We start from the raw sequence: 15561 nt of genomic DNA, 5'->3' as shown, positions 1-15561 counted from the left end.
GTCACACGATTATTTCAATAAATAAAGACTGAATTATAAAGAAAAGTCAAGTGCATGTGACTTCAGCCTTGATAGAGGCATTTTGAAAGAGCCCCCGCAATAACACAGAGCACTCGTGAACGTACGCGAGCACCGGCCGGTACCTCACACTGTTGAGTGGCTGCCTGACTGTGATATTTCTCTGAAATCCTGGTACAAAGACTAATAGAGGGTTCTTGCGTAAGAAACGAAAAGAGGATCGGAGCGGACGAAGGGAATTGCGCTCCACTGCATGCATGCTCTATGCAGCTTTTCACGTGCTGTTATGTATGTAGGTACGGTCACGGTACGGTACCATACGATACCGCTGCTGCACCGGTCGGTCCTCTACGGTACCCCCACGCAGCATACGTTGGTAGACAACCGGCGTTATTGTGTAAAACCCGGCCCACTTGTACAAGAGTGTTCTTGGAGGATCACACAAATTATTTCTTATAAATCTTCGACACAGAACGGGCGGCAATAAGCCTCCTTCTTGACAGACCCAATCGCAACTTCAGACGTCTGGTCGAGGGAAGCTGGAAAATGATGAATATCTTGGCCCGTTCCCGAGCAGCATCAGCCGGTCTGAGCAGGTTACATCATGCCACAGTGAACGAGGGAGCTCCCGCAGCTGCTTGCGTTATCACTGCTTGCTACTCTACCAGTGGCCGAATGCCGGTCAGACAGAAGAGGCAGCCTTTTCAAAGCGAACAAAAACTAGTAAGTCGCTTTGTACTTACCTAATGAAAATTTAGACAGAGAACTTGATTTCTAGAGCAAATAACATCTGCAAGAACCTTTTTTTAAATTTTTTTTTGTATGAGTAGGCCTAAACAAGCCAGAAATTGCAGAAGATATTGAGTTCAGTGAAACTGGCATCTCTTTATTCTGACTGGGCTGGGCCGGGTCTTCAGCTTCCAATGTCATATGCATGTTGGCAAAATTTCTATGACTGTTAGTGTTAGTCTTACTCTACTGTACAAGTGTTATAACTCACAAAAATGTTACCTCCTGTGTAACATTTCAGTGTTCATATTGTCACACATCAGTGGTAGATCGGGGGGGGGGGGGGGGGGGGCAACGGGCACTTATCCCTGGCCCTCTTTCTGCTGACTTTATTTTTTGTGAAAGCAAAAGAAAAGAAAAACGGGGCTGCATGCGCCCGGCTCCCCCCCCCCCCCCCCTTTAATTTTGTAAAGGCGCCTCCCCTTTCTGGAAATCCTGGATCTGCCGCTTCACATATTAGTGGATGGTCTCCTTCCCTAAGCTAGGTTTAGGAGAGAAATCACAAGCAAATACAGTTTGTACTTCTTCCTCTTGCTGTGACGGCATTATGTATCACATGTTCTCTTGAAGAGTGATTACCTGGTACCTCACCTGGTAGTCAATTGTACGTCTACATGTCAGATGTGTATGTTTGATCTCATCTATGACAATGTGTTGTGTGATCACAAATAAACAACGATGTCCAGCATTAAACAATGCTTGTATTAGGTGAAACATCAAATGTGAAATAAATTGGCTTCTATATCAATAGTGTGCGTGTAGGCCTACAGTAGATTAGTAACTTGCTCTTTTTCACTGAAGGTATAGTGAAACTTTCATCTTTTTCACTCCAGCACCACTACCTGGATGTGTCGACTGTGCATCACACCAGCTACTCAGTATGGACAGCTGTCGGCGGAGCACCATTATCTGTGCCCAGCTGTCGAGTACCGTGCCTGCCGATAAAGAAATGCCTCTCACATTCATGCTGTAGACTCTTTGCAACCTCTGGCCCCTTGCAAGTGAGTTTGATAGACCAATTGGCTTACAATCTGTAGCCTTCTTTTCTGTTGTTCCAAGTCTCTATCTTTCCATGCACTAACACTTAGCGAGCTGTAATTCGCCAAGCAGTAATACTTTGGTCATCTCCTCCCTCACCCTACCTTAAAAGAATCAAAGCCCACATGTAAAAATGATCATTCAAATGTCTATTTAGCAAACATTTGGTATTTCATTTCATTTCATTTTATTGTTTCTGTATGGCACAATATAATCAACACTGATCACTTTCAGAAATAAACATATGATTCATAATAATTCATGGCTGATTTTGCACATGACAGGTAATCAGATCTTAGTGACAAAGAGCGAAGACATAATGATAGTAAACAAAAAGTCAAGGTACCATACAGGAGGATCCCCAGTAAGCTGAGCTTGATATTGGAGCCTCATACACAGAAAAATGAATAAACAGTTTCAACCAGCTGTCGGTTTACTTAACTACAACAAGACAAACTAGTTTTACACAACAAAAACAGTTACACAACAAAACATACACGGACATGTACGCAGGTGATGCTAAGAAAGAAAAACAAAGAAGAAGGGGACAGCGATAATGAAAGATGGTGAGAATTGTATTGTGAGTATTGTGAGTGAAATGTGATTAAAAAAATGTGATTGATGGAACATGACCGGCTACATTTCAGGAAGTAGTAACAACAAACCAACCATGTTGAGCCAATGAATGACAGGAAACGCAGTGGTTTCTTACTAATCCAGCTTGGAAAGAAGTTTGTTTCGTTGTGCTGCGAGCTTGTAACATTTACCTGTATCATCAGGTTGGATTCTAGAAAAGTACATGATGACATACTTTGATGAGAACCTGCAAACTTATAAGATATGTGTTCCAATGATTCTTTCTCTATTCCTTCAGGCCCTCACCAAGAGCTCAGCAATCCTTCCAGATGACAAGCCGGGCATCGTGACTCGAGTCCTGGACTCTGTAGGCATTACAGGGAAGCTGCGCTACAACCGATTCGTAAGCTCACAAATTTATTATACGGTCCAGTGAAGAGTGAGAGAAGGACGTAGAATAATTATGAAAGAAATACAGTGCTTTCCCATTCAATGAATACATTTATCACAAAATTCTGGTTACAAGGTAAAAATTCAGGGTGCAACATCTGCTCCATTTATTTTATTGTTTATTAATAGGTATAATGAAATTTTGCTAAAACGAAAGAAAACTGCCAGTCCCATGGACTTTGTTATAACAGCAGTACACTGTAATTACATACTTGCCAACTAGTAAGATTTTATCAGATTCAGTAAGATTTTTTACATTAAAAATAGCAAAATCAGATTTTCTGTCAGAGAAATCAGATTTTTAAAAAATATGTAGATATACCTTTCATGTGTATTTTCTGCAGATTTGACCGAAAGTAAGATTTTTAACTTCAGTTTGCATATAAAATAAGATTTTTGCAATCCACGAGTAAGATATTTCATCTTGAAATGTTGGCAGGTATGTAATTATTGGAGCCCCAAATATAGAGCAGTGTTCATCTTCCATGCAAGGTGTCCCATTTGCCTTTGCTGTACATTTGTAGTAGTGTTTTGACATGATTACTTTGCTAGAAAATGTCTTTCAGTGAATTGAGAAGTTTTTACTGTTGGACTGGCAACAGTATCCCAAATTGAAACCACATCTATCAGTAGACTAAGCACAAAGGCTACATAGCAAGCAATGATCTTTCTCATCATTGTTTAATCTTGTTCAACAGAAAATGAGGGTTGCTGGACTCAACATGTACAAAGCATGTGCTGATGGTTACAACTTTGAAACTTTCTTCAGAGGTGAGTAGGCAGGAGTTTCACTTACAGAATCGAAGACAATGGACAAGCCAATACCCAGGTGTGTTTTTATGCCTCTGCTGTAAAGTGTCCCTGGAGGCAGAATGTTTTTGGGTTGTCCATCCTTACGTTCTTACATAATCAATTTTGTGGACAGCCTAACTTGAGAATCGTAGGTATCCAAATGAAACTTGGCATATTATGTATGTATGAGTGGTCGAAGTTGTGTCTAACTTTTGGGTGCACATGCTCAAGGTCAAAGGTCAATGTTAAAATTTCACTATTTCCCCCATATCTATGCAATGCCAGAAACAGAGAGAGAGAAAAATAACGACTGTATCAATATACCATTGTCACAATCTTCAGTAATTATTTATAATTTTTTTTTTTTTTTTTAGCATTAAAAGAATGGAGAAGTCTGATGTATTCAAAACATCACTGTATCTCTCCTGAAAGTCAGGTGAGATTTTTAAATTGTTGGAAGGTTGTGTCAGCAGTCTTTAGCCCAGGCAGTGAAATATCAATTTCTCTTGTATGCCTCTTTTCCCCAACAGCGTGCAACATGCCCGATACTCTGTTTTCGTGGTTTCTCATCATGGAGCTTCATGTTTGGTAAATATATATTATTTTTTTTTTTTTGACATCATCCTTCCATCCTCTTCATAAAGCAACAAAATTCACTCACACCATGATACTGCCTGTGAGCCCTGAGAAGAAAATGAAAAGTTTGTTCGCAAAAACCGATAAGTCCATTTTTGAAGATTTTGAAGTAATGTCTCTGTCACGAAGTACAAAATAATACCTTTGAAATGATACATCGGTCGTTACATATAAAGGTACATTTTTAAAGTTATGGTCAAAAGAAGCAAAAATTTTTTTATTATTCTCTTTATTTTTCTTGACCTTTAAATCGCAAATATCTCCATTTGGCAAATATGGACTGATTGGTTTTTGCAAACAAACTCTTCAAATGGAGACATTGACCTGCATGTCACACTTGTGTGAGACTAGCCAAACCATTGTCCCTCTTAGTGCTTTGCGACTCTGTCTATGATATTGAATTTATTCCACATTTTTGAAGTTTCATAGAAAATATTTTTTTTTCAAACTACAATTGCAGAAATTCTCTTCTCTTTACAAAACAAGTACAAGCCAAATTCTATCCAGGTCAAATGGCCAAGATACTGTATACGCCATATATTTCGCGAGTCTAAATTTTCACGAATCAGGAATTTCTGACAATTCCGCGAGTGGTTAAATTCGCGTTCATGGTGGAGTCCTGTACTGAACGGAGAAGTGTTCACGCGTACGTCACATTCACATCGGGATCAGAGTCAATATTTTCGCGTGTCTTTAATTTCGCGAATAGCAACCGACTCGCAAATTCGCGAAAATGAAAACCTCGCGAAATATTCGGCGTATACAGTACTGTACCTGTTTATTCAAAGTGACTACAAATTTTGTAATATGATAAAACATGCTCAACTGCACTCTGAATGATCATGATATCCTCATCAAATCATTGATTTTTGTGTGAATATTCACCAAACTGATTTTCTTTGTATTCTGAGCTTGTCTCAATTTCTCAAAGATTCCAACAAAAGTCTTCTTCCTCTGCCTGTTGGAATTGTTTGTGTCACATCACAACCCTGTGGGAATAACAATATTCAAGAAACAACAGGTGTAAAATAATCAAGTTGTTCTCCTAGCTGTCGTTCCTTTGACAAAGTGTGCACATTGGATCATAGGAATCATTGTCTTGGGAAATGGAACAGAGGGGTACTGTCAGTGGGGAAAAGTACAATTATGCGCAAATGATACATCACCATCATTTCAAGCCCCTTTCCTAAAAGCGCCAAACAACACAAGGAAAGTGTAGGACTCCCCACCCCCTCAACCCCCACCGCCCCCAAAAAGAAAACAGTGAGCAACCAATAAACACAAATTAGCAAACACAGTGACATGTATTGCTATTTCTACATTAATATCACAGATAACTATTTGCGAAGATGAAGAACATGGAATTGATATGTATACCACATTTTTTTTCTCCCTCTTTCTCTGTCTCACTCTCAAACCCTTTACTTGCCTTTCTTTGCCGGCTAGACACTGCACTGACATCACGATAATTATTACCTCCACCAATAGAGGAGGTTATGTTTTCGTTACCATTGGTTTGTTAGTTTGTTCGTGTGCAAAATAACTCAAAAAGTGGTTAACGGATTTGGATGAAACTTGAACAGGAAAGATTTAGAATGATACAAGTAACAGATTATTAAATTTTGGTAGTGATCCGAGAATTTTTGGGGAATTTATGAAGGATTTTTTATATTTTGGCAGGTAGGGTCAATGAACTTAGGAGTTCAGGCTGCATGTACTTGAGGTTTGCATGCGCGCACTTATGTAAGTGCGTGCTCTGGTTTCTGCTAGGGCGAGGCGTGCCGTGCAGCTGAGAGTTTATGACGTAACAAAGGCTTCTATATTGGGAAATTGGGCGACTTACAGCACACAATGCTATAAGTACGTACGGGTGGAAATCACTGATATCTCTGTGGAAGAACAAGATCAGCGGTGGAAATGAGCTGCATGCTTGGCGGAGGTCTGCACTCTCAGAGTGCTTTTCTAGTTCGAGTTTATTTTGGTTTTTGTCTCATCTGTATTCTTTCCCCACAGGATGTGCATGGTACGACTGAAGCAGGAGGGACGAGAGGGGAAGTACCTGAGTCACTATCTCATGATAGCAATGTGGCATGACATCCAAGCCAGGGGCAAGCTCATGGGGGTGAGTTTCTTATCACCCTTCTTTATATTTCTCCCAATAGTGGAATTTGTTATGTGCCTCAGCCACAAAGTGTTGCTGGAGGTGTTATGTCTTCCGGTTGTCTATCCTTCCGCCTGTCTGTCTGTCCGTACTTCCGTCTATGATCCTTCCTTCTGTCCGTAAGCGATTTTGTTTGACAGTGTAACTATGAGCTATAAAAAAAAATTATAATTTAAGTTATACTATTTTCTCCATACCTTGGAGATTACTCAATGCAATCAAACTAGGTATGCATTTTTTAATACTGCACAATGATTTTGTAGGGAAAGTATTGGGCCATGGGATCAAAGGTCAAGTCAAAATGTGTTAATGTTGCAACAATCATTTGCCATATTTTGTAGATAGCTCGAAGCATTGTTGTGAAAATTGGATGTTACCAGTTATTATCTGAAAAAAAGTTGTGGTCCATGGGGTCAAAGTGCAAGGGTCATAGGTCTAGTGAAAATGCTAAAATCTCCAAATGCTTGCTCTCTGAAACAAGTTTGTCATGAAACCTGCTTCGAGGAATGTAAACACTCGACACATTTGTGGTTGTGTCAAACTTTCAAACATGTATGTCGTTTCAATTTTTGCCAATCATTTGAAATTGACATCTCACACCGTCAAAATGTACCAGTACTATAGACCTAGTGAGAGAACACTCTTTATGGTGGAGGCATACCAGTTGCTATAGTGACATTTTCAGGTGTTTACAGTTTTATGCCCTTGCTTTTTGACAGAGCTCTTCAGGCCCGTGAGTATTATCTCCGGATATCCCCCACCATACACTTCTACATATTATCATCAGGATAAAGGCATTCTAGCATGCCACACCTTTTCAGAGTGAACTTTGTCAACATTCTTACCTGTGCAAAGAATCTGTATAGCTGTATAGATTTTTGGCTTATTTTGCATACAACTGCACAGCAGATTAGCAGTGTCCAAATAATTTCTGTGGATCCCAGGTTTTATTTTCCTGGATTTTTTTTTTTTCCTTATTTAAAGCTGCAGTGGCCCTTCAAACCTGGGTTTTTATCGTTCAAGTAATTGTTTGATTGATTGATATGCTTCTTTATTTCAGGTTAAGTAATTCATTCGAGTGATGGATGAAGTATTTTGTTGAGTGTCTGAGTTTCTGCACATCAGTATAATGGTATGGTATGGTAATTTATTTCTGTAAATATAAAAACCAACATTACAAATCATGTGATACAAAAACTCATAAATAATACGGCTGGATAGCCTTACTCAGCGAAGAGGACCATTATGGTCCCGCTGTTTTGCAATACAATACAGGTCTCTAGTGATATCCTTGTGAGATTTTAGTTAACAACTAATGCTTGTTACACAAACAAAATTTGTTGTTCTTTTCTCTCTGGAGTATTACTTGCATTCTGTGTCTTTTGATTTGATGCAGATTTCTTCAGTGAAGATGAAGGAGGGTTTATCCAAGATGGTAGAGCAGTTCAATGGAGCTTTGTTTGCCTATGATGAGGTGAGTTAGATGTGACCAAATTTAATTGATGCCTTTACATTGTGGTGTTATTGTCAGGTAAATAAGTGGACATCATGTGAATAGGTCTGTTTGCGATTTGTCATGTGTACAAAAATAGTTTCTTTTGACAAGACAGAATTTCTTACCATGGCATGTATGGTCATAAAAAACTTATTATTTGCAGTATGGCTTAAAAGGCAAAACTTATAATTTGCTTTATGGTTTAATGGCAAAACTTTCTGTACAATTTGAGGCATGAGAGTATGATTACAATGGTGTGTGATCAGAAGTACAGGTACAAATGTAAGTTTAGACCTTGGATTCTATGCATTTGCTTGTTCATTTCAAAGAAGAGGTTCTCTTTTTTTTTTTTTTCCACCATAGCGAGACTTAAACATGATGGCATATTTTGGGTTAATACCGGAAATAACTTTCAAAATTGCCAAAATGGAAGAGTAGAAATGAGTTAGTCGGTGGATAGTTCCCTGGATGTGCAGCCTTTTCTTCAACTGAGCAAAAATTGAGAGGAATCAGTAGAGGATTTCTTGTTTCGATACTTCCACATTAGGGCCTTCTGTCCAGTGACAAAGTGCTGGCAGCGGCATTGTGGCGCAACCTTTTCTTGAGGAATTGCGACGACCCCGAGAGGCTGGCCAACATGGTGGAGTACGTCAGGCAGCAGGTATGGCCAAGGCAGTGTAAGAATTAATAATAATAATAATAATGATAATAATAATAATAATAATAATAATAATAATAATAATAATAATAATGATAATAATAATAATAATAATAATAATAATGATAATGATAATGATAATGATAATGATAATGATAATGATAATAATGATAGATGATGATAATGATAATGATAATAATATTTTTATATGTTATATTTTTATTATTATTATTATTATTATTATAAATTGAACAATAATAATGATAAGTACGTAAAACACATAATACCATAATACCTATGCGTGTACACATTAGGCACCATATTATAGTTGCTGATTAGGGGTTATCCCTAGGCGTGTCTTCATCAGCCCGAAGTTCAAACTAGCGGGACATTTTGTGGTCTTAGAAAATAGCCCGATACAGCGAATGTGCGTCTTCATCAGCTCGAACAGCCTGCTTCGGGAAATTAGTCCGAAAATTGACGCATGCGCGCTTTGCAATATTACTCTGCCTAGCTCGCGGTTCGAAAGTGGATTTCCCCGCTCAAAATCTCCTATATCACCGTATAGTTTATGTACGATTCTAAAACCAGGGAGGTGAGCAGTACAGCAAATTCTCTCCAAAGGGATATTGATAACGCTACTCTTTCTTCTGTCCAGTGAGGCATCTTATATGAAATTAACAAATTGCAATGTTTAAACAAATCCAAAATGCACACAATCTGCAAGAATCTTCAGCTAAGGTAGAGTGGACCAGAAGAAGAAGTTAACAAAAGAACAGCTAGCATGCACGGCACTGAGATTTAATAGGGAGGTGAGAGAAATCACCTCCCTGGTTTTAAAGATGACAACAACAGTAGGCCTATAGTACACTCATGTGATCCTTGAATACACCGTGCGTGTAATGTACTATACACAATCACTAGCTGCTTGTACATGCGCTTTCCATTGCCAGCTGGCTAACCAGAAGCGTGGAGGGATCGAGAAAATTTCGGGCTGATGGAGACGCACCCAAGATAGCGCGCTATTTCACGAATTAGCGCTCTAGTTGACGAACTAGACCAAGATTTTTGGGGAAATTTTCCCGATCAAATAGCGCGCTATCTGCGTCTTCACTACACAGATAGCGCGCTATTTTGACATCGGACTAGTTTGGTAACCGCAAGATAACGCGCTATTTTGAAACTTCGGGCTGATGAAGACACGCCTCCTGTTTAGCTTGGGGAGGGGAGAGGGCTAAATAAGGCGCCCCATGACATTTCTCACAGTACATTGTAATTTCAAAACGCAATATTTCTCTTTGCCGAAATTTTATTAATTTTTTCTTTCACATTTGGCGCACATTATGAGACCCAATTTGCGAAAATTGGGGGTATGCTTGCAGAGATGTTCCACATTTTCTTGACCAATGCCACTGAAATGGGAGTTCCCAATGACATTTGTGTGTGCAATGTATAGGTTTTGCAAAAATTATTGTCAGATAAATTTTTTTCCTTCTTTTTCTCAAATTACATCCCGTTTGGCAATCATTAGTTATTCTGGATAAAATGAAACAATTAAGAACAAGAATAAAAAACAAATAAATACATAAAAAAGTACATATGAAATTCATTTTGATACCGCAATTTTTTCATGTAAATTTGTTTATGATACTACAAAGAATATTTGAACAAAAATTGTCCCATTTGAAGCTTCATTTAGAGCTTAAAATCTGAAGCAGAGAAAAATTATGCATAGATTAGCATAATTATCATAATGTTAGAGAAAACAACCATGTTTTGGGGAAAAAAATAATGATTCAATCCTTGAAAACACAATGTGCATATTTACAAAAGTCTACAGGGGAAAAACACCCATGGATTTGAATACATCTCAGTAAATGCATGATATACCTTCTAGAGCAAAATGATGAAATTACAGCAACCGACTAATAATGAAAATTCTTGGTGAGACCTTTGGTGTTATTCTGGTCAAATTGTGGCCAGACTCCAACACATGTGAGTTACCAATTGTGCTTGCCTAAGTTAATGGCATTCTGTCCTCACATAAAGATTGTTCTGTGTTTAATCGATTGATTGTATTTCATATTTCTCACACCCTTAGATTCAGTACCTTGACAGTCTAGACACAGCCAAGTTCCTTCAAGTTGGACGAATCAAATGGCTGCCATACAGGGGCGGGGTGCCAGAGGGGGATACGCCCCTCCCCAAAGCAGCATCAGCAGAAGAAGAGCTCAATATTCCCGACGTGGACAAGGTGTCACTCTAGTGGCATGGAGCTAGCGCAGCCTGAAGCTGCCGGTATCTGCAAAACATGGGGACCTCTTTATAACAAGCTGCTTTGGACCGCTGAAACATTCTTGTTTTATCAGGTATCTCGTTATATCAGGGATAAAAACAAAAGAATATAGAATGAATGGGATTTGCAAAATTACCTCGTTATGTCAGGTACATGTATCTTACAGTCCGACCTTGTTATAAGGAGGTTCCACTGTTACTCTCAGTATTTATTGATTGTTGGATTGTCAGATGACAAAAATGCTTTGGAAAGTTTGAATGAAACCAGCATCATTCACAAACACTCAAAGCCTGTTGGACATGCTGGTACGTTCTACTTGCCCAATCAAGGCCCTATATATTTGAATTGCACGTAAAGTATACCAACCTGATTCTACAGATGGTACTGAAAGCTTTTGAACTTTTGTTTGTACCAGTCCTATAACTTCTACTTACTATGCTGATGAGCCTTGAAGTCGTTTTGCCACTGGCTTCATCTGACTACCAGTCCAATCTAGACCAGAATCTGAATGCAGCTGATGATCTACCACAGGTTTCAGCAGTGTGCTCTAAACAGATCTTATATATGAATCAATTTGCTGTGAAACTATGGCTCTAAACCACGGGTGACTGCTATGAAGCATGACTTCTATTCTGCAGGAGAACCGGTTATGATTATTGTGATGAGCTGAATGCTAGATACCACTCTAATTTCCTTGATATATTGGGTAATGAAAACAAAAGAATACAACTGTATGTTCAAAAGTACTGGGACCCACAAAATTACTGTGCTATATTAGGTTTCTTTATCTGACCTTGTTATAACAAAGTACCCTGTATTGACCTGAATCTTGCACCAAAGGTACAGTGTATGTGCTCACATTAGGCACTATTGGATTTCTGTTCATAACCCCCCCCCCTCAAAAAACCCCAAAACAAAACAAAGCAAAACAAAAAACACAAAAGGAACCAAAATGAAGCACAGCACAAAAAGTTTAATGCTCAGTCAGAGATTTGTGAAGTCATTTAACATGTCTGTCCAGAAATTAATGTAGCCTGCCCATTATTTCTGCAAAGTTGGTTATCCTCTTTCAAGTGTCACAATTTGGTAAAGTTTACCTTCATCAGAGTGTACACTTTGTGAGTGGATGAAGATCCAATGTTTTCATTTGAAGACAGAGTACAGATCCATAGGTTTTCAATTTTAATGGAATATGAATTTCAATTACAGTGCACTCCTGTTATAATGAAGTGCTGGCGATTGTCTTTCGTTATAATTGAAATTATGTTATAACCAAACAGTGAAGCTGATAAAGATATGCAGATGATAATTTGGGGGACCTTAATTTTTAGTTTGTTGTAACGAGAATTTCGTTATAACCGTGTTTGTTATAGCGGGAGTGCACTTTATGAAGGATGAAGGACAGATGTGTGGCAGTGACCCAAGTCATGTGACTGTAGTTATGAGACCCTAGTCATGTGACCATAGTTATGTGTACCCAGTCATGTGACTCCCGATGACAATTGATACTAGATACTTGTACCAACAAGATTCCTTGCTGCATACCTTCTATCATTACGAGTCACCAAGATTGTTATCTCTGATTAGGCTCAGATTACGCTCCCTCCCTAGAGGTCATGTAAAAACGAAATCAAGTTCTAGTGAAATCAAATCTAATCAAGTTTAACCCCTGCTTTCTTGCATTGTATCATTCAAACCTGTTTTCTGTCCACTGCCAGGCGTAAACTCTCCATTGAGTTCAGTCTGAGTGCGTGACATGCAGTGAGGATGATATTACATGTTGTATATCTAAATTTGTGACACCTGCCCTTTATAATACAGTATATCTGCCTAGTGTATGAAATTATTTATCTTTGTTTGGATGATGTTGTTTCACCCACTGAATTCAATATTTTTCTCCCCTTCTGGTTTCTCATTTTGGGTTTGTTAGGTTTGTTTTTGTTTTTGTTTATAGCTATGTCCGTGCATAACTTATTCCTGCTGCATGTTACTTGGAAAGGCGTAGAAAAGTCATGTAATCTTTATCAACATAAATGTTGGTCATATTGAATCTTTAACCCGTTGAGGACAGACTGATTTTTGCTACAGCACTCGTTTTCCATAGACACCTGCCCGAGTATACTCAGGACTCTTCCTCAACGGGTTGAAGACTAATACATTGTAACAGACCCTCATTTCGACCTCAGAAATATGGGCCATTCTATGTGTGAGGGGGAATCGTAAAGAACTTTGTTTATGTGCCTGTACATAGAATGAGTGTTATGTAATGTTTGGAAATAAAGAGTCTATATAGGCCGTGTTAGCGGTGCATTAAAAGCAAGTAGTCTTGTCCTCTTGATTTTCAGTGTGCAATATGAGAGCATATTCAATGAAAGGCAGGAGATCTATCTATTGATTCCTGTTGTTAGTGGTCATGCAATAATACACCATATTTTGTCTTGTCTGTTGCATGAAACGAGTGCGTGAATGCGTGATACTGTACTACTAGTCATAAGTGCTTGAATGCTTGCTTCTGTTCTAAAAGGGTGAGCTCTTGTTGCAGCAGTTTTTAAACATCTTGCTACACAAGAGCAGGTCACTCCTTTTTCAGAGCAGAGTAAATCTCAAAGTCTAGTAGAAGTATGGTACTTTATTACAATTCATGCCATCTCTAGATGATTATATATAGCGATAATATTGGATGGCTTGAATTTGTGGAATACCAGGAATATTGACCCTAGCTCGTGCAATATTCCCTGGTAACTCATTCTTTGCCATCCAATATAATTTAAGTATTATCCATACAGAGGATGTTTGGAGCTCAGATACAAGTGTTATTTTGTCGACGCACCTCATAACCTCCGACCCACTTAGAAAGTTTGTTGAACTCGACCAATTTTTCTGCCGAGGCGACCAATAGTGTATTTAAAATATTGGACGGCAAGAGGGGGATTCCCCAAAGTTTTTATAAACTGCACCGTGATTGGTTGAGATATACGAGATGACCCGAAAATATGAAGTAAAAACGTCTGTGATTGGTCAGTAACGAATTAACTAAAATATCGTTTAACTAAAATATCGTTTTTTCTAAAATTCTGTGTTTATACAAACAAATTTTATATATCAATTAGTTAAGTCGATATTGATCTAAGTTTCCTTTGGAATGTACATCAAAATGCATAGATCACATAGATCTGGGAATGAAGTGGATTAACTTGCACTGAAGAGTGTACCATACCCCATGTCAGGATCAAGTACAGTAGGAGACCATACAGCACTCAGAGACAGAAAGGTTAAGTGAAAATATTCTTTGCTAAAATCCTCTGTAGGATAACAATGATAATATTGGATGTCCTAATTTCGGTCAATACAAGGAAATATTGGACTCGCCAAGCAAAATATTGGACTCATCTTCGACTCGTCCAATATTTGTGCATATAGCTCGTCCAATATTTCCTTGTATTAACCTCAAGGCCATCCAGTATTATATGATTATGTTCTAGGAACAGATCTGAAGCAGTAGGACACGAGTGACTTTCTTCAAGGCTAGCAGTTGGTGAGTGAATGCATTACAGTGTACAATGTATTATGTCTGGTAGTGTGTACTTCTACCTCTACTTCTATGGTGCTTTTCATCAAAGCCTGTTCAGCAACTGAGGGTTTGTGGTGTGGTGCTTCAGACAGTGGATGCCATTTGTGCTTTGTGCTCTTTCAAATGTATTATACAGGTGCTCATTGTGCAAGTACAAACAAAACTCTGCCATGCTTAGTTGGCTTCTATGGCTATCTTGAACTGCTCAACAGAGGGCAGTTCAATGATGTGTTGAGGAAGCCTGAGAATCACAGTCTCAGATTGTTCATGGGAAAAAACTATTTGTAGGCATCCAAGGTAGTGCCGGTTCTCATACAACGTTGATGTTGGCTGCTTCGTGTTGTTCTTTATCTCTGTTTGAGGTAATGTGGTATAGGTATTACTGCAATTTGGTTGTTTATTGCTTTGTAGCAGGTGGTGAGTCGAGCTTGCTTTCTTCTGTCTTCTAGGGTAGGGAGACAGATACTTTCCCTCATAGCCGTGACACTGGCCTCTCTCTGGTAGTTCCCACATACAAAGCGAACAACTCTTTGAATTTTCTCCAGCAAGTCTATTTGGTTTTGCTTGTAGGGGTACCATACTGTTGATGCATACTCTGTGATCGTACTAGGGTTATGTAGGCTAATTTCTCGATGTCGGTAGAACATTTCCCAAGGTTTCTCCGCAAGAATCCAAGGGTTTTTCCAACTTTAGATGCTACAGCTTCAATGTGAGGTTTCCAGCTTAACTTCTCATGGAGTTCAATCCCAAGATAAGTTAGGGTTGAAACAGAGGCAGTGTACTGCTATGTGTGTGTGTGTTTTGTGTGTTCTGTGCATGGGCTGCTGTGTTTCAAACACACAAGGTAGCAATTTTGATTGCTACTTAAACAAGTCTTGATAAGGAGAGGATAAATGCAGTGTTGTCATGTTTTTGTTATACATGTATCAACTTTGTGTGAGTGGTACAATGGAAGCATTGGAGTTGGAAGATTAATTCAAATGAAAATGATGTGATGAATGAATGTGATGACACTGTGATGAATTATAGTTTAACTAGACTTGGAATTTGTCAAGACTGACAAATTAGGTGATCCGATCTC

The 15561-nt window shown here is 38.7% G+C and overlaps 1 protein-coding gene across 1 annotated transcript; it reads left to right on the top strand.

Annotated features, from left to right (window-relative positions):
• The first annotated feature begins 505 nt into the window (after positions 1–505).
• Positions 506–13225, top strand: LOC140239541 (ubiquinol-cytochrome-c reductase complex assembly factor 1-like). Its single transcript, XM_072319375.1, has 9 exons — positions 506–741; positions 1641–1808; positions 2720–2824; positions 3570–3642; positions 4194–4251; positions 6313–6421; positions 7857–7934; positions 8503–8616; positions 10715–13225. The coding sequence occupies exons 1-9, from the start codon at positions 565–567 to the stop codon at positions 10877–10879; spliced, it is 1047 nt and encodes a 348-aa protein (XP_072175476.1). The 5' UTR covers positions 506–564; the 3' UTR covers positions 10880–13225.
• Positions 13226–15561: the final 2336 nt, after the last annotated feature.

Source organism: Diadema setosum, chromosome 16 (assembly GCF_964275005.1).
Source record: "Diadema setosum chromosome 16, eeDiaSeto1, whole genome shotgun sequence".
NCBI classification, from domain to species: domain Eukaryota; kingdom Metazoa; phylum Echinodermata; class Echinoidea; order Diadematoida; family Diadematidae; genus Diadema; species Diadema setosum.
The sequence above is the reverse complement of the archived record's forward strand: the minus strand, read 5'-3'. Positions and strand labels throughout refer to the sequence as shown.